Source organism: Theropithecus gelada, chromosome 4 (assembly GCF_003255815.1).
Source record: "Theropithecus gelada isolate Dixy chromosome 4, Tgel_1.0, whole genome shotgun sequence".
Taxonomy (NCBI): Eukaryota; Metazoa; Chordata; class Mammalia; order Primates; family Cercopithecidae; genus Theropithecus; species Theropithecus gelada.
Window position 1 is genome coordinate 87,662,517 of NC_037671.1, and position 20,765 is coordinate 87,683,281.

Below are 20,765 nucleotides of genomic sequence, written 5' to 3' on the forward strand. Positions count from 1 at the left end.
TTAGTTAATATAAAGCCATCATATTTTTAAAACAACGAATAGCTCTCAGATGAAAATCTATATTGTCTATAAAACTCAACACAATATAAATTGCTAAGATATACAAAAGTTATATTTGGCCATGATAAATCAATGTTAATATATCTCAAATATTCAGAAATGATAATAGGAAATGAAAAGAGCAAAGTACAGATTTTAATTGCCATCAACAGGGCACTCAACACATAGAACAGATTTTTCTATTTGTATTAAATTTTAATGTAACAGAAATCTATACTATTAGCACCTCATTAAAGTCAAACTCAATAACATACCTAGAATGCCTAAGTCTTCATTTCTTAGAAAATTACTGCAGTCATTTTCAAAGACTACTATTTATATTATGCCTTCAAGATATTCTATTCCATTTTAGGCTTTGTGGAAATATTTGGAAGTACAATCAAAGAAATTAGTTTCTCTCATGGTGTTTTAATAGCTTAGTCCCACTTCACTAGTGCATGCTTAATGATTCAGAAACATAGCTACTCCCCTTTCAAACTATTATAGGCATATTTCTTACAATATTCTCTAAAATACTGAGTTAATGCTAAGCATTAGATATAAACTCATTCATTCAGTGAAGACTACTATAATGCACAACATTCTTTACATTTAGAAAAAGCATATTATTCTGGCTAACTAAATATGTTTTATGTAATAGTTACCATGTTATATTTCATATTAAATATTCTATTTTTGAAAACTGACTACCATTACACAAATAATGTACATACACTGATGTAAGTTGCACATTCCTATCTGAAAATCACCTTAGAGTAACATTTGGATGAGTTTTAAAGATGCGCTAGACTCAAAAGTAATTCCATTTTTTAGGAAGAAGACATATAAATAGGTAAAATTTTAAAAGAACAAAATATATTTAAAACATACAGAAATACAAACTACCATCAGAGAATACTATACACACCTCTACGCAAATAAACTAGAAAATCTAGAAGAAATGGATAATTTCCTGGACACTTACACTCTCCCAAGACTAAACTAGGAAGAAGCTGAATCTCTGAATAGACCAATAGCAGGCTCTGAAATTGAGGCAATAATTAATAGCCTACCAACCAAAAAAAGTCCAGGACCAGATGGATTCACAGCTGAATTCTACCAGAGGTACAAGGAGGAGCTGGTACCATTCCTTCTGAAACTATTCTAATCAATAGAAAAAGAGGGAATCCTTCCTAACTCATTTTATGAGGCCAACATCATCCTGATACCAAAGCCTGGCAGAGACACAACAAAAAAAGAGAATTTTAGACCAATATCCCTGATGAACATCGATGCAAAAATCCTCAATAAAATACTGGCAAACCGGATCCAGCGGCACATCAAAAAGCTTATCCACCATGATCAAGTGGGCTTCATCCCTGGGATGCAAGGCTGGTTCAACATTCGCAAATCAATAAACGTAATCCAGCATATAAACAGAACCAAAGACAAAAACCACATGATTATCTCAATAGATGCAGAAAAGGCCTTTGACAAAATTCAACAGCCCTTCATGCTCTAAACTCTCAATAAATTCGGTATTGATGGAACGTATCTCAAAATAAAAAGAGCTATTTATGACAAACCCACAGCCAATATCATACTGAATGGGCAAAAACTGGAAGCATTCCCTTTGAAAACTGGCACAAGACAGGGATGCCCTCTCTCACCACTCCTATTCAACATAGCGTTGGAAGTTCTGGCTAGGGCAATCAGGCAAGACAAAGAAATCAAGGGTATTCAGTTAGGAAAAGAAGAAGTCAAATTGTCCCTGTTTGCAGATGACATGATTGTATATTTAGAAAACCCCATCATCTCAGCCCAAAATCTCCTTAAGCTCATAAGAAACTTCAGCAAAGTCTCAGGATATGAAATTAATGTACAAAAATCACAAGCATCCTTATACACCAGTAACAGACAGAGAGCCAAATCATGAATGAACTTCCATTCACAATTGCTTCCAAGAGAATAAAATACCTAGGAATCCAACTTACAAGGGATGTAAAGGACCTCTTCAAGGAGAACTACAAACCACTGCTCAGTGAAATTAAAGAGGACACAAACAAATGGAAGAACATACCATGCTCATGGATAGGAAGAATCAATATCGTGAAAATGGCCATACTGCCCAAGGTAATTTATAGATTCAATGCCATCCCCATCAAGCTACCAATGAGTTTCTTCACAGAATTGGAAAAAAATGCTTTAAAGTTCATATGGAACCAAAAAAGAGCCCGCATCTCCAAGACAATCCTAAGTCAAAAGAACAAAGCTGGAGGCATCACGCTACCTGACTTCAAACTACACTACAAGGCTACAGTAACCAAAACAGCACGGTACTGGTACCAAAACAGACATATAGACCAATGGAACAGAACAGAGTCCTCAGAAATAATACCACACATCTACAGCCATCTGATCTTTGAGAAACCTGAGAAAAACAAGAAAAGGGGAAAGGATTCCCTATTTAATAAATGGTGCTGGGAAAATTGGCTAGCCATAAGTAGAAAGCTGAAACTGGATCCTTTCCTTACTCCTTATATGAAAATTAATTCAAGATGGATTAGAGACTTAAATGTTAGACCTAAGACCATAAAAACCCTAGAAGAAAACCTAGGTAATACCACTCAGGACAGAGGCATGGGCAAGGACTTCATGTCTAAAACAGCAAAAGCAACGGCAACAAAAGCCAAAATTAACAAATGGGATCTAATTAAACTAAAGAGCTTCTGCACAGCAAAAGAAACTACCATCAGAGTGAACAGGCAACCTACAGAATGGGAGAAAATTTTTGCAATCTACTCATCAGACAAAGGGCTAATATCCAGAACCTACAAAGAACTCAAACAAATTTACAAAAACAAACAACCCCATCAAAAAGTGGGCAAAGGATATGAATAGACATTTCTCAAAAGAGGACATTCATACAGCCAACACACACATGAAAAAATGCTCATCATCACTGGCCATCGGAGAAATGCAAATCAAAACCACAATGACATACCATCTCACACCAGTTAGAATGGCAATCACTAAAAAGTCAGGAAACAACAGGTGCTGGAGAGGATGTGGAGAAATAGAAACACTTTTACACTGTTGGTGGGATTGTAAACTAGTTCAACCATTATGGAAAACAGTATGGCAATTCCTCAAGGATCTAGAACTAGAAGTACCATATGACCCAGCCATCCCATTACTGGGTATATACCCAAAGGATTATAAATCATGCTGCTATAAAAACACATGTTCATTGCGGCACTATTCACAATAGCAAAGACTTGGAATCAACCCAAATGTCCATCAGTGACAGATTGGATTAAGAAAATGTGGCACATATACACCATGGAATACTATGCAGCCATAATAAAGGATGAGTTTGTGTCCTTTGTAGGGACATGGATGCAGCTGGAAACCATCATTCTCAGCAAACTATCGCAAGAACAGAAAACCAAACACCGCATGTTCTCATTCATAGGTGGGAACTGAACAATGAGATCACTTGGACTCGGGAAGGGGAACATCACACACCGGGGCCTATCATGGGGAGGGGGGAGGGGGGAGGGATGGCACTGGGAGTTATACCTGATGTAAATGACGAGTTGATGGGTGCAGCACACCAACATGGCACAAGTATACATATGTAACAAACCTGCATGTTATGCACATGTACCCTAGAACTTAAAGTATAATAATAAATAAATAAATAATAAATAAAAACATACTATGAAAAAAAGCAAAACTAGGACGACAGACTACTAAACTGAATTACATCATGCTATGTTTAATTACAATAGGAAATTACAAGAAAAAGTAACACTTTTTACTGCTAGAGAAATGAGTATTCTATGTTTAGCCTCATGAAGCCTTTAAGTGCCACTAAGAATTATGACTGTAAAAGGCAAAAGTAAGCAATTTTTTAAAAACCTAATGAAACAATCCAAGAGTCTATATTCTTTAACCAAATATAAATATAGCATTAAGAAAAATAGAAGATTTAGTAATGAAGCAGTTTAACAAATTTTACTTCATCTTTGAAGTCTTATTTTTCAAAGAACTGTGTTCACTTGTGTCAAAAAAACAAAACAAAATAAAACAAGTGTAGCCCCACTAGAATTAGTTCCTTAGCCTCCATTTTTCTAATAGCGAGATGGTCTTCTATAAGGCACTTTCAGAAGAACATATCAAGCCTACACCCAACTTGCACGATTAGTGATGAACAGTCCCACATTTGACTGGCAACTGAGAAAATCTGTACACTGGGCTAATCTTGAGTTTAACATATCAATATTTATTCAATGTTTAGATAAGAGAAAGATATTTTTGAAATTATCCTGAAAGTCATTCACGTGCGTGTATTCCACCTATTCCTATAGTCTCAAATTTATCTATCCTCAGATTATAATCAGACTCTATATAGAGTTCAATATATTCTTGGGGGTTCCAGATAATTGTTGTAACAATTTTTTGCCATTAAGTCCCAATCGTAAATTAAGCCACAAACATTTAGGGATAGTGTGTGTGTGTTTTTCTTTTCTTTTTTTTTTTTTTTTTTTTTTTTGAGACAAAGTCTTGCTCCCAAGTAGCTGGAACCACAAGCATGCACCACCATACCAGGCTAATTTTTGTTTGTCTTACAAACAGGGTCTCCTTTTGTTGCCCAGGCTGGTCTCAAATTCCTGGCCTCAAGTGATCCTCCCACCTTGGCCTCCCAAAGTGCTGGAACTACAGGCATGAGCCACCACACCCAGCCTAAAATAAAATATTAAATACCCTACTGTTTGAAAACGAATATCCACACGCTTTATTAAACCCACCTTTTCACTTAAGATTCACCACAATGCAGAGTTTTCTCTCTTTGATAATGCATAGTTTCTTAAAATATTTTAATCTTTTGGAGTCTGGACTCCATATATCCCCTGTTCCATCAGCTAGCAAAAATGCTATCTGTGCTTTACCTTTGATAAGTAAAAATTTCACAGGATACACTGGTAAGCTGTAATTTCTTTGTTAGTATTATCCTATTTACTCTCTCTTTCTGATTTCCTTGAATAAGGATTTCTTATTTTGTTGTAATGTATTTACTTAGACAAGATACTTAAAAATTTATAGAACAAAAGTGAAATAAAAACAAGGCTTTGGAAAAATGTTCAAAATATTCATGCTAAAGCATCTTGTATACTAAGATAGCAACCAAAAAAGTCATAAAAGGAAGATTAACCAATAAATTAAAAAATTAACACTTAATAAACATTATGAAAAACCTTAATGAAAGTCAACAGTTAAGCCCTTACCCTACAAAAGTATAGAAAATATTTGCTCTGCAAATGCAAACATGAAGTAATTTCCTTCAAAGTAAAAAAGACTTATTTTGATATGCTTAATTATAATACCAATGATCATCTTATATCTAGATCTATAATTCATATAACAGAATTATTTTTTAGTAAAATCTCAAAATTTAGTAAAATTTTCACTTTGCAATTTAACAAAGTTCTTTTGGGGGGGGCGGTGAGGTGGAATGAGGTCTCACTCTGTCACCCAGGCTGGAGTGCAGCAGGGTGCAATCTCAGCTCACTACAACCTCTGCCTCCCAGGCTCAACCAATCCTCCCACCTCAGCCTCCCGAGTAGCTGGGATCATAGGCATGTGCCACCAAGCCCAGCTAATTTTTGTATTTTTGGTAGAGAGGGAGTTTCATCAGGTTGCCCAGGCTACTCTCAAACTCCTGAGCTCAAGCAACCCACCCATCTCGGCCTCCCAAAGTGCTAGGATTAGAGGCGTGAGCCACCGCGCCCAGCCAAAGTTCATTTTTTAATATTATTAACTTTTATATTGCTATTATTAATATAATAATATATTATATGAATGAAAAATGATTTTAAAACAAAGATCAGTAAAGTTTAAAGGAAACTGCAAAATGTTAGCTGATACAGGTCAAAGGAGTAATCTCTGAAAATGAGATTAATGTATAAGTATATGTAAAATATTTTGTAAAATAAAGTATTTTCATTTCTTTCTTTAAAGTATTGTGAAGTATACATGAAATACCCTGTAAAAGGTGAAGCCTTACACAAACAGTATTATTTCATGCAAAAAGTACAAAAGTGCATACTTACCCTTCTCCTCCCATTCTTGTTATTTTTAGACGAAAATCCACAGAATTCAGACTGGGAGGCTTCCATTTCAAAATATCATCACATCGACCAGGTTTATATTTCTAAAGCCAATTAAAATGATGACAATCATTACTAAGAAGCTAAATATTAAATATTCAATGTATTAAACCTAATGTAACTTTTTATTAGGCAAAATTACTTCTTTTCTAAACATAATTTTAATCTTCAACCAACACCTGAGGCTAGATAGCTACCTTCTTATTGATTACCTTTCTTCTTTTCCTACCAAAGACATGTAGACCCTTGTTTGTGAAAGTCCAGAAAAAGAATAAAACCAGTGATTCTATCCAAGCTTTCTATGACTTAAAAGAAGCTTGATTTTTTAAAATGCTTTTTTTCTTGTTCAGCTTTACGGAGGGATAATTTATAATGAATAAAATTAACCAACAAATCTTGACAAATTTATATAGTTACGTAACTATGACCAAAATCATGATATTGAACGTTTCAAGGACCTGAAAAAGTTTCCTGCTAACATTTGCAGTCAATTCCCTCCCCCAGCATTCTGGCAACAGTGATCTGTTTTCTACGACTATAGTTGTACCTACATAAGAAATACTTTAAAAATAAAAAATAAAGAAATACTTTACATCAGATTTTTGAGATGAATCTATCCCGGTGCATGTATTAGTAGTGTGTTCCTTTTCATTGCTGACTAGGATTTCGTTGTATGTATATACCACAAATTATTTACACATTTACAAGGTGATGGATATCTGGGTTGTTTCCAGTTTTTGGCTATCGTGAATGATGTTGCCAAAACATTGACATGTTTTCCTAACTCTTGGGTAAATAACTAGGAGAGTGGAATGACTGTATCACGTGGCAAATGCATGTTTAGCTTTGCAAGAACTGTCAAACTGTAACATTTTCTATTCCTAACAGAAATGAATGAGAGGTCCACTTGCTCTGTATCCACCTTAGACGAGGCACTGTCAGTCTTCTTAATTTAGCCTTTCTAAAGTGTGTGTCTCACCATTTTAATTGGCATTTCTCTAATGGTACAAAGATAGTGAAGATCTTTTCTTTTGTTTATTGCTATCTATACCTTCTTTGGTGAAGTGTCTGTTCAAATCTTTTACTCTTGTTTTCACTGAGCTGTTTGACTCATTACTGCCTTGTAAGAAGTTACTTATATATCCTAAATAAATAGTCTTGGTTGGATATATATATTACAAATATTTTCTACCAGTCTTTGGCTTTTTCATTTTCTAAACAATTTCTTTTGAAGACTAAAGTTCTTTATTTTAGTAATGTCAAAATTATCCATTTAAAAATTATATAATTTGTGCTTCTTGTGACCTATTTAAGGAATATTTTCTTAAAGTCATTACAATTTTCTACTATGTTTTCTTAGACCAGTTTTATAGTTTTAGCTCTTATTTTTAGGTATACAAACCACTTCAGGTTTATTAATTTCTATGGTATGAAGCACAGGACTGTGTATATATAAATATATATATATACACACACACATTTCTTTTCTTACTAATCTGCTGTATTGACATATATGTCTTTCTTCCTGCTAACAGAATAGTCTCAATTACTATAACTTTATACATTTTGAAAACAGGCTGTGTAAGTCCTCAAACTTTATTCTTCTTTTTCAAAACACTTTTAGCTAAGGTAGCATTTACATTTCCACATAAATTCTAAAATCAGTTTGCCAATTTCTATGAAAAATAAGCCTGCTGAGATTATAATGAGGATTACACTGAATCAATCAATAGGTTAGGGAAGAAATGACATCTTAATCAAATTGAATCTTCTGATTCATAAACACTGTAAATCTCTCCATTTATTCATCCTTAAATGAATCTTAACAATGTTCTGTAGTATTCAGTATGGAGATCTTGCATGGCTTTTGTTAAATTTATGCCTAATAATTTACTATTTTTGGTGAAATTATCACCACAAAAATTCAGTTTTGCTTCTATATACCACCAATAAAAATCAGAAGAGAAAAAATGGAAAGGAAATTTTTAAAAACTTACAATAGGGTTAGGCGCGGTGGCTCACGCCTGTAATTCCAGCACTTTGGGAGGCGGAGGTGTGAGGACAGCTTGAGCCCAGGAGTTCGAGATCAGCCTGGGCAAGAAAGTAAGACCTTATCTCTACAAAATTTTAATAATTAGCCAAATATAGTGGCACATGCCTGTAGTCCCAGCTCCTTAAGAAGCTGAGGTGGGAGAACTGCTTGAGCCTGGGAGGTCAAGGTTATAGTGAGCCATGATCCTACCACTGAACTCCAGCCTGAACAACAGAGTGAAACTCTGTCTTTAGAAAAAAAAAAAAAAAAAACTGCAATAGTATCTAGAGGAAAAAATATGTAGGAATTAATTTAACCAAGGTGAATCATCTGTATACTAAACATTGATTTCTTTAAAAAAAAAAAAAAAAGATGGAAAGACATCATATGTTCATGGATAGGAAGACTTAATGTGTTAAGATGTCAATACTCCCAGAACAATCTACAGATTCAATGCAATCTCTATGAAAATTCCAACAGCGTTTTCCACAGAAATGAAAATGTGCTCTTCAAATTCCCATGAAATTTCAAGAGGCTTAAAGAGTCAAAACAATCTTGAAAAAAGAAAAAAATTGAAAGAGTCACACTTTTTACTTTTCAAAACTTACTACAAAGCTACAGTAATCAAAACAGGTGGTACTGGCATAAAGACAGACACAAAGGCCAACAGAATAGAATTAAGAGTACATAAATAAAGTCATACATCTATAGCAAATTGATTTCCTTTCCACAAGGATGCCAAGGCCATTCAATGAGGGAAAGAATACTCTCTTTAAGAAAGAGAGGTGGGACAGCTGGTTTTCCACATACAAAACTAAGAAATTGAATGCCTACCTCATACCATATACAAAAATTAACAAAAAATGAATAAACAACCTAAATATAACATGTAAAACCATAAAAGTCTTAGAAGAAAATAAAGGCTTTGCGATCTTAGATTTAGCAGTATATTTTTAGTTTTGACACTAAAAGCATAAGCAACAAGAAAAGCATAAGAAACAAGCATAAGAAACAAGAAAAACTACAAAGTTTGGACTTAATCAAAATTAAAAACCTTTGTGCATGACAGAATATTATCAAGAAAGTGAAAAGACAACCTATAGAATGGGAGAAAATGTTTGCAAATTATACATCTGATATAAATCTGGATATGTACCTATTTATACACAGAATATACTGTTAAAATGGATACAACTTAACAACAGCAAAAAAAAAAAAAAACACAAATTTAAAAGTCAAAAGACTTGAATAAACATTTCTCCAAAGAAGATATACAAATGGCCAATAAGCACATGAAAAGATATTCACTATCATTAATCATTAAACAAATGCTATCAAAATCAAATGGAGATACCACTTCACACTAACTAGAGTGACTATAATTTTAAAAATAAACAGAAAGTAACAAGTGTTGGTGAGAATGTGGATAAATCAGAACATGCACATTGCTGTTACAAAGGTAAAATGGTGCAGCCACTATAGATAAAAGGTTAACAGTTCCTCAAAAAGCCAAACACAGAATTACCACATGACCCAGAAGCTCCATTTCTAAGTACACACTGCAAAAACCTGAAAACAGCTACTCAAACAGACACTTGTATGTCAATGTTCATTGAAGCATTCTTCACAAAACTTAAAAGGTAAAGACAATATGAGTTTCCATCACCAGGTGAGCAGATAAACAAAAGGTTGTATACATATACATTATCCAAATATAAAAAGGAATGAAGTTTTGATACGTGCTACCAAATGGATGAACCTCAAAAGCATTATGCTAAGTGAAATAAGCCAGACACAAAAGGAAAATATTGCTATGATTCCACTTCCATGAAATATTTAAAATAGAAAAAAATCATGGTGACCAAAAATGGATTAGAGGTCGCCCAGGGCTACAGTGTGGAAGAAAATGGAAGTTACTGCTTAGTGGTTAAATGATTTCTGTTTGGGATGATGAAAAGGTTTCGGAAATAGTGGAGATGGTTGTACAACACTGTCCATGTAATTAGAGATTACAAAAATTATTTTAATAAACAAAAGCTTTGTAAATAATTGTGTTACTCAGCATTATAGCTTTCTAATGCATATAATATGTAAATATAAATAAATCACACTAATCGATACATTTGTATATTCACTTTATAGGTATCCTAATTGGAATGCATTTACTCAACAGAATGAAAAACTAACTGAAATTTTTTGATATGTAAAGCATATAACATTATAACACAATGTTTGATATACATAGTGAAATGATTACCATGGTAAAGCAAATTAACATTATCCATCTCCTCAGTTACTTTGTATGTGCGTACATGTGTGTCAAGAACATCTGAAATCTACTCTCTTAGCAAACTTCCACTATATAAAATAATATTATTAAGTACAGTCACTGTGCTGTACATTAGACCTCCAGACTTATTCAGCCTATGTTAACTGCAAATTTGTGCTCTTTAACCTACATCTCCCCAATTCCCCCACCCCCAGCACTGGTAACCTTCTTCCTAGTCCTGAACAGTACCTTCTAGTTTCAACAAAACAAATCCCTCTGAATACCCACAATTGAGAGGGAGGACAAAAAGCATAGCTCTCCCTCTGACCTGAGCTTGCTAATTTTTTCATACTTCTAACCACAGAAGACTGTACAGTTAGAACTGACAGAGTAATTTATATCTGTTTCAATTACAGTAAGGAGGTACAGAATTAGTTTATCACCTATAATCAAAAGTTGTTACTAATAAGTTACCAACTGGGTTTGTTTCTCCCCCATTTAAAAGAGCTTATTAACCAAGTAGCTTAATAATAGGTGTTTTTTGCATTCTGTTTCTGTGTACTCAACTCTTTGAGATTCCACATGTAAGTGAAATCACACACCATTTCTCCTTCTGTGTCTGGCTTATCTTGCTTAGTACAATGCCCCCCAGCTCCATCCATGTTGTTATAAATGACAAGATCTTTTTTTCTAAGCCTGAATCATGTTCTGTTGCATAAATATACCATAATTTCTTAATTCATTGACTCACTGAAGGACATTTAGGTGGTTTCCATATGTAGGCTGTTGCAAATAATGCTATAATGAACATGAGAGTATACATATCTCTATGAGGTACTAATTTCATTTCTTTTGGTATATACTCAGAGGAACTGCTGAGTCATATAATAGGTTTCTAATTTTTTGAGGAGCCTCCATACTGTTTTCCATAATGGTTGTACCAATTTACTTTCCTACCAACAGTGGAACACCCTCACTCTCCACACTTTCACCAACTATTTTGTATGTCATCTCTTGTATTTTCGATAATAGCCATTTTAATATGCATGGGGTAATATCTCAATGAGGTTTTAATTTTCATTTCCCTGTGATTGTGTGATGTTGAGCACCTTTTCATACACCTGTTGACCTTTTTTTTTTTTTTTTTTTAGATGGAGATTCCCTCTCGTTGCCCAGGCTTAAGTGCAATGGCACGATCTCAGCTCACTGCAACCTCCGCCTCCCAGGCTCAAGTGATTCTCCTGCCTCGGCCTCCCAAGTAGCTGGGATTACAGGCATGTGCCAGCACGCCCAGCTAATTTTTTTCTTTTAGTATAGACGGGGTTTCTCCATGTTGGTCAGGCTGATCTTGAACTCCTGACCTCAGGTGATCCACCCGCCTTGGCCTCCCAAAGTGTTGGGATTACAGGCATAAGCCACCATGCCCGGCCACCTGTTGACCACTTTTATGGCTTCTTTGGGAAAAAAAAAAAAAAAGTCTATTCAAGTCCTTATTTTTGTTTTGTTTTTTGCTACCAAGTTGTAAATTCCTTTAATATTATAGATATTATCCCCCATCAGATATGTGCTTTGCAAATATTTTCACCCAATCTACCTTTTCATTTTGTTGATCGTTTCCTCTGTTGTGCAGAAGTTTTTTAGTTTCCTGTAGTCCCAGTTGTCTATTATTGCTGTTGTTGCCTGAGCTATTGATGTAACATCAAAAAGATCACTGCCAATACCAACATCAAGGAGCTTTTCCACTATATTTTCTTCTAGGAGTTTTACAGTTTCAAGTCTTACAGTTAGGTATTTGATCTATTTTAAGTGGATTTTTGGATATGGTATAAGGGTCCAGTTTCATTCTTTTGTATGTGGATATTCAAGTTTCCCCAGCATCATTTACTGAAAAGATTATCTTCTCCCCATGGTGTATTCTTGGTACCCATGTCAAAAATTAGTTGAACATATATGCTTGGGCTTATTTCTGGGCCCTCTATTCTGGTCCATTGGTCTATGTGTCTGTTTCTATGTCAGTACTACACTGTTTTAATTACTAGAGCTTAGTAATATAACTTGAAACCAGGAAGTGTGATGCTTCCAACTTTGTTCTTCTGTCTCAGAACTGCTTTGGCTATTTCAGGGTTTTTAGTTCCCTACAAATTTTAGAATTGTTTTTCTCTAATTCTGTAAAAAATGTCATTGGTATTTGGAGAGGGATTGCACTGAATCTGTATATCTCTTTGGGTAGTATGGACATCTTAACAATGTAAATCTTCCAATTCATTAACATGGTCTATCTTTCCATTTATTTGTATCATCTTCAATTTCTTCCATCTTGGTTAAATTTATTCCTAGGTATTTTATTCTTTTTGATGCTATTGTAAACGAGATTGTTTTCTTCACTTTCTTTTCAGACAGGCTGTGATTGATTGGTGCAGAGAAATGTAACTGATTTTTGTGTGTTGACTTTGCATCCCACAACTTTACTAAATTAACAGGTTTTTTTTTTTTTATATAACAGTCTTTTTCTGCATATAGGATCATGTCATCTGCAAGCATTGATAAACTACTTGTTTTCCGTTTTAGATGCCTTTTATTTCTTTTTCGTGCCTGATTGCTTTTGCTAGTAGTTCCAGTATTATGTTGAATAGAAGCACCAAGAAGGGGAATCCTTGCCTTGTACCGGATTTTACAGGAAAAGCTTTTAGTTCTTCCCCATTAATTATGATGCTAGCTAAGGCCTTTTCATAAATGGCCTTTGTGTTGAGAAAATTTTCTTCTATACCTATTTTATTGGAAGTTTTTGTCATAAAGGATGTTGAACTTTGCCAAATGCTTTGTATGAATCTGTGGAGATGGTCATGTGGTTTTAGCTTTTATTCTGTTAATGTGGTATATCATATTGATTGATCTGCATATGTTTATACCAACCTTGTGACCCAGGGATAAATCTCACTTGGGGATTTTAAATGTATTCTAAGTACATAGCAAAAAAAGAAAAGGTATTACCTGAGTGTCTTAAAATTGATTATAAAGGAATGAACATTGTAAGCCTTGAAGGATGGGTAATATTCACTCATGTAGATTTGCAGCATGAAGTAAACATGAGCAAAAACACAGGAGTAGAAAAATATACGATGTGCTAAAGGAGAAGCAAGTCTCCCCCTTCAGTGTGTGCATTATGGAGGGTGGGCCCATATTATGAGAAAAATACTTAGGAAGGAAAAATTGCTAAGTTTCTCAATATTAATATTTTTTAATTATCCAAGTTAAATTGCATTCTAACAAATTTTTAATTTAATTTTTTAAATTAGATATGGAGTCTTGCTATCTTGCCCAAGCTGGGATGCAGTGGCTATTCACAGGTGCAGTCAAAGCACTGCAGCCTTGAACTCTTGAGTTCAAGCAATTCTCCCATCACAGCCTCCTGAGTAGCTGAGATGAAGGGTACAATCCATTGCACCCAGCTCAAACGGATTTTTATAAATTATTTAAAACTGCAAAAATCATAATCACAGGATGGCTTATTTCAAACGAAGTCCATACAATGACAATCCAATATAACTTGTTTTGCTAAGAAAGAAAAATCATTGGAATTGATAGGAAACACCTTTTAACTGTGCCACGTGTAAGAAAATAATGCACATTATTTTCCCTCAAGTTTTGTATTGAAGCATGAGTAAGTATAAAATCAAATATATAATTTTTCAGTGGAAATTTTATTCCATATATTTGCCCTGAGAGATTTATTTAGGTAACATATATACTTTAGGATAATCACAAATAAATCTCTTTAGACTGGCTTTCAGTGTAAGTTTTTTTGGAACGTTGAAACTGCAAAATTTTCCCATTGTCAACCCATTAATGAAGAGAATCTGATAAAATATAGTCATTTTCCTAGTAAACCTTATTTGGCAGAAAAGTCACAGGCCTTTAAGTAACAGTGGCTCATTATAGTAGTAAAGGGTCAAAAAAAGTAAGGGAGAAAGGAGTGTCAGCAAGAGTGAATGGGCTCAAGAAAAAGAGTAAGTTTGTGTAGCTTGAAACACACTATGCACATCCCACCACATTTGCAACCTCTGCCAAGGAAATTTCATATTTACAGACAAATCATCGTTTAGTTCCGCTTCCGACTTGTTTATATAAGTGACTACAAGGCCACTTAGAAACCAATATCAATCTAAGTTATTAAATCTAGAAAAGTTGAATGATAGTATAGTTTTCAAATATCTCCTAATAGGTACCTAATGATGAAATCTAAAAAGCTTTAATATGTAATTTTATTTGTATAATAGATATTAAATATCATTCACATTCTCTTGCCTGTAAATCAAGACTCAATTTTGTGTAATAAGAAAACACGTATCAACTCTTCTGTTTTTACACAGCAATAATTCAGAAACTTAAGTAACTCCTCATCTCAATGCACACCAAATCATTCATATTAATTTGGAATACTAGACTTGATATTATTAGGAACTTCAAAGCACCTTTATGAAAATTAAAGATTAAAAAATTTTAGAAAATGGTGCCAGGAGCAGTAGCTCACGTCTGTAATCTCAGCACTCTGGGAGGCCAAGGCGGGCGGATCACCTGAGGTCAGGAGTTCAAGACTAGCCTGGCCAACATGATGAAACACCGTATCTACTAAAAATACAAAAATTAGCTGGGCATGGTGACACATGTCTGTAGTCCCAGTTACTTGGGAGGCTGGGGCAGGAAAATTGCTTGAACCTGAAAGACGGAGGTTGCAGTGAGTCGAGATCACGCCACTGCATGCCAACCTGGGCAATAGAGTGAGACTCTGTCTCAGATTAATTAATTTTCTAAATTAATTAATTTTCTAAATTAATTAATTTTCTAAATTAATTAATTAATTTTCTAAATTAATTAATTTTCTAAATTAATTAATTAATTTTCTAAATTAATTAATTTTCTAAATTAATTAATTAATTGATGGTATTAGAAAATGGTATTTTTAAAATACTATAGCTCCCAGTTACAGAATGTAGATTCAACAATGACACAGATTCTATGAGTAAAATATACTGAAATACCCATTAGAATGTAATTCTACTTTAGCAAAAATCATATCAATTTTGTGCCTATAAAACACCTAGTAAAATGCTCGAATACTTGAATAAAATAATTAAAAATATAGAATTTAAAACTTACTACAAAAATATCTGTCTCAGGCATATTTAATTGAAAAATGAAGTATCTGAGATTATGAAACAAGCTAATAATATTTATGAAAGATTATATATATAAATCACTACCAAATAATCCTTTTTTCATGATCCCCAAAATAACAAGAGCAAATACATTATAAATACAGGAACTGAATAAGCCTTTTAGAAATAAATATTTATGATTTATCAAACTTGAAATACAGAATCTTGCTGAACTATAAACAAGGATATAAAAACACCCTTTCATTCTACATGTTCCTGTGTATAGTCAGAGTAATATAATTCAATTTATCAGCATGTATCTAGTTTAAAATAATTATCAGAGCTATCGTTAACTGACAAATACAATACTTAGTTTATAGAAATAAATCTGATTGTATCAGGTGAGCCGTCAAAAAAAAACCGTGGGGATATATTAGGTGTAAACGTAATTACCAGTATAACCCAAGATATCCATTGCCATCTTAAAGTCAAAAATATAATACATGTAAACGTCAGGTAGCAAAATAAGATGCTTAGAAAAATGTTGACCAGATGAAAACAGAACCTGGCTTAGAGGTAGAAGATGGCTATATGCCAAAGAGAAGTCTGTAAAACTAAGGTGGTGAGGACGCTAACTGGAGGTATACGTGATATATATTTGTAGTGTAAAGCACTGGTTCTCGACTAGGGGAGATTTTGCCTCCAAGGGATACTTGGCAATGCATGGAGACATTTTTGGTTGAAAAAGAGGTGGGGAGGGAGTGCTACTGCCATCTAGTGGTTAAAGGCTAGATATGCTACTAAACATCCTACAAAGCACAGGGCAGCTGCCCACAACAAAGAATTATCTAGCCCAAAATGTCAATGGTGCCAAGGTTGAGAAACCCTGATGCAAATGAAGCTAGCAGTAGTAACGGCAAAGGAGCAACATATTTAGTCCCTCTTTGCCTCTACTAACGTAATTATTTTAAGCAAGTTCAAAGTGGGCTTCATCTATCTCATTTGTAAAAATGCAATAATAGCATTTTGCTTGCCTAAAACAGGATATCTAGACCAAAGATATCCAAAAACACCTTGCAGGCTTATGTTACTCTATTATTTCCACCAGTAAAATGTGAGTAGTTATCACCAGATTCAACAGTAAAACCTGAGACACAATGCCTTCTTCACAAAGATCACATCTGAAGCTAAGAAAGATCCCTGTCCTCACTATAGTATTAGTTTTATTACAGCATTTATTTTTAAAGAAAACTTTAGAAATCCTAGACAGTAATGCTGCTAGAGACAGTAAAACAATGGAATCAATTACGAACGCACATTCTTCAAGAATCTATTATTTGCCTTTTCACTATTACACATTATAAAGAATCCACTCCTCTAACACTCCAAATATACTCACAATGAAAATTACTCCCAATTCATCTCTCATCCTAACTTTCTCCCAAATAAAAGTATGTCAGGCACTGGCTTATTCATTAATATCCTAAAGGCAGCCTAAAGTTTTAAATCTAAAACTGAATCATTTATATTCTTAAACAAAAAACTAGTTCATCTCCATTCTGATTTCCATTTCTGATTAACATAATGCTCCTAACCAGAAAGGTTCAAAACTCTCTAATCATCTTTGATGCAGTCTCTACCAGTTCCATATTCCACCAATTACCTCTAATACTTTTTCACCCAGGCTACTGTGATCAACTTAATTCTTATCCCTATTATCAACAGGTCCTATCAAATACAACTGATTCTGAATCCATCTGGTTAGATGATTTACTGAAAATAATACAAGCTTCTCAACCTAACAACCAAAGACCACCTCCCCTCTGCCCGCTTATCTAGCCTTATTCATCTTCTCTAGTTTTATCCCCTCCTATGCCCTTTACACAGAATAATAAAGGCAGTAATAACATCTAAGGGCTAACATCGACTGGGTTTTTGCTTTTCACCAGTTACTGATTTGACTTCTCTTAAATAACTATTCTCAAAATAGCTCCATGAGGTAGGTGAATCTAACGTGGTACCTTTTTCTCATGGCTCACAAAACAGAGTCATAAAGAAATTGGCAGAAAAGATATTTGAACCCAAGTATTTTATTCCAGATTCCAAAATATATACTAACTACCACATTGTATGGGGCGAATGGAAAGAAAAAAAGGTGCACACCGTACACAAAAATCAACTCAAATGGATTAAACATTTAAACACAAAAATGGAAACTGTAACACTCCTAGAAAAAAACAACAACAAAAAAAATTCTTGACATTGGTCTTGGCAACTATTTTCTGGATATAACACCAAAAGCACAGGCAACAGCAAAAATAGACAAGAGAGACTACATCAAACTAAAAACCTTCTGCACAGCAAAAGAAACAACAAACAAGGTGAAAAGTCAACTATGAAATAAGAAAAAAATATCTGCAAACTATACATCCACGGGGTTAATATCCAATATATAAAGAAGTCATACAACTCAATATTAAAAATACAAACAACCTGTTAAAATGGGTAAGGGTCCTGAATAGACACTTCTCAAAACAAGAAATGTAGATCGCCAACAGGCCTACTGAAAAGCATCTCAGCACTTCTAATCAGCAGGAAAATGCAAATCAAAACCTCAATAAGACAGCACTTCACATTTACGAGGATACCTATTATCAAAAAGGCAAGAAATAACAAGTGTTGTCAAGGATATGGAGAAAAGTGAACCCTTGTATACTGTTGGTGAGAATGTAAATTGGTGCAGCCCATTAGTGAAAACAGTATTGAGGTTCCTCAAAAAAATTAAAGACAGAACCACCCTATGATTCAGCAATCCCACCTCTGAGTATGTATCTGGAAGTACTGAAAACAGGATCATGAAGAGATATCTGCTCTCTCCCATTCACTGCAGCTTTATGCACAATAGCGAAGATATGGAAGCAACTTAAATGTCCTGCAATGGATGAATGGTTAAAGAAAATGTGGTGTATATATAATGGAATATTATTCAGCCTTACCCCCAGAAAAGTAACTTCTGCCATTTGTGGTAATGTGGATGGAGCTGGAGAGCACTGCACTAAGCAAAAATAAGCCAGAAAGAGAAATACTGCATGATCTCACTTTTACATGGAATCTCAATTAGTCAAACTCATAGAAGCAGAGATTAGGATGGTGGCTGCCCAGAAATGGAGGGAACTAGAAATGGGATAATGTTGGTCAAAGGGTACAAAAATGGCAGGTAGACAGAAATCTCAGATGTTAACTAGCTGGAATGTGGTGATTATTTCACAATGTACATCAAAACATCAAGCTATATGCCCTAAATATATACAATTTCTACGTGTCAAAAAAGTTAAATTGTCACAAAACATAGAATTTAAAGAAAAAAGACAAAATGGTTAAGATATCTGTTCAAGTACATTCAAAAGCCCTATAAATTTATAAATCTATAAATCTAAGAAAATACGGAGAAAGCAAAGAAATCCAGCGTCTAACGCAGGGTTGTTTAACAGCAATACTACTGACGTTGGGGCAGTTGACTCTTTGTTGTGGGGGCTGTTCCGTGCAATGTAGGAGGTTTAACAGCATCCCTGGCCTCTATGGGCCAATCAAAATAATAAAAAAATGTCCCCACATACTGTCAAATGTTATTTGGGAAGTAAAATCATGCCAGTTGAGAACCACTGATCTAAAGTATGAATTCATTCTTTTTTTTTAAACCAATATCTATTGATCAACTGCTAAGACTGTGTCAACCAGTTGTGCTAGAGGCCAGTAAGATAAAGATAACGGGGGTTTCAGACAAATAATAAGCAGTTACAAAAAACTGTCAAGAATTTAATGAAATATGAAGTTCAGAGTGCTATAATAGCAGAGAAAATGAAATGTTAACACAGTCAAAAACATAAAGAGAAGTTTCCCAGGGAAAGTAAAATTTAAGCTGAGAATTACACAGGCAATAAGGATGAGTTAAGTAGCTACAAGAGAAGGTACAGTGAATCAAGGAACTAAGACATTCAGATTGCCTACATGTACAACACAGTATTTAATATTCACCCTACTGTTATAAGCACTAAAAATATCACTGTGAATGAGACAGAGATGGTCACTGTCTTCATGGTACTTACAATCTAGTAAGAGAAACAGTAATTTTTAAAATAACTAAAAATTCATACATGTTAAGTGCATTGAGGCCAATGGGAATACTGTGGGGGCAGGGGAGAGTCAAGCTCAGCTAGACAACCAGGCTTCCTCAAGGAAGCACATCTAACTTGATAGTTCAAGGATAAATGGGAGTAATATAAAAAAGAAAATAGTCTCAGGCAGAAGAAATAGCATGTATAAATACATATTTTTTAGAGACTCTTTCAGTTTATAGCTCTTATAAAATGAATTGGTCTATCAGTGGAAAGAGCCACTAAAGTTATCACTGAACTTTGACAACAAAAGGAAAATCAATTTTCGTACCCTACATAGACAAAATGTGTGCTTTTACATATTTCCTTCTAAAACGTGGAATTGCTATAAGCATAAGGGATAAGAGATAACAATTAATAACCCCTATCTTTTTGCTATGATTCCAATATATCTCCCTAGATAAAATCAGAGCACTAACAAAAACAAAATAGACATTAAAAATATACCTGGACAAATTCTGAAAAGCAAACAATATGTAAACAAAAAGTAAAATAATATGCTATCTTTATGAAAAAGTGGAATGAAAATAAGAATGTATTCGGACATAGGCATGGGCAAAGACTTCATGTCTAAAACACCAAAAGCAACGGCAGCAAAAGCCAAAATTGACAAATGGGATCTCATTAAACTAAAGAGCTTCTGCACAGCAAAAGAAACTACCATCAGAGTGAACAGGCAACCTACAGAATGGGAGAAAATTTTTGCAATCTACTCATCTGACAAAGGGCTAATATCCAGAACCTACAAAGAACTCCAACAAATTTACAAGAAAAAAACAAACAACCCCATCAAAAAGTGGGCAAAGGATATGAATAGACATTTCTCAAAAGAAGACATTCATACAGCCAACAAACACATGAAAAAATGCTCATCATCACTGGCCATCAGAGAAATGCAAATCAAAACCACAATGAGATACC

At 34.3% G+C, this 20,765-nt stretch overlaps 1 protein-coding gene across 4 annotated transcripts in view; it reads right to left on the reverse strand.

The window, feature by feature from the left end:
* Positions 1–20,765, reverse strand: part of RNGTT (RNA guanylyltransferase and 5'-phosphatase) — a 340,094-nt gene that overhangs the window by 133,534 nt on the left and 185,795 nt on the right. For all 4 annotated transcript variants that reach the window (XM_025383641.1, XM_025383640.1, XM_025383643.1 and 1 more), the window contains one exon: positions 6,156–6,256. In XM_025383641.1, the coding sequence (XP_025239426.1) occupies positions 6,156–6,256 (101 nt within the window). The remainder of the gene's footprint in view (positions 1–6,155; positions 6,257–20,765) is intronic.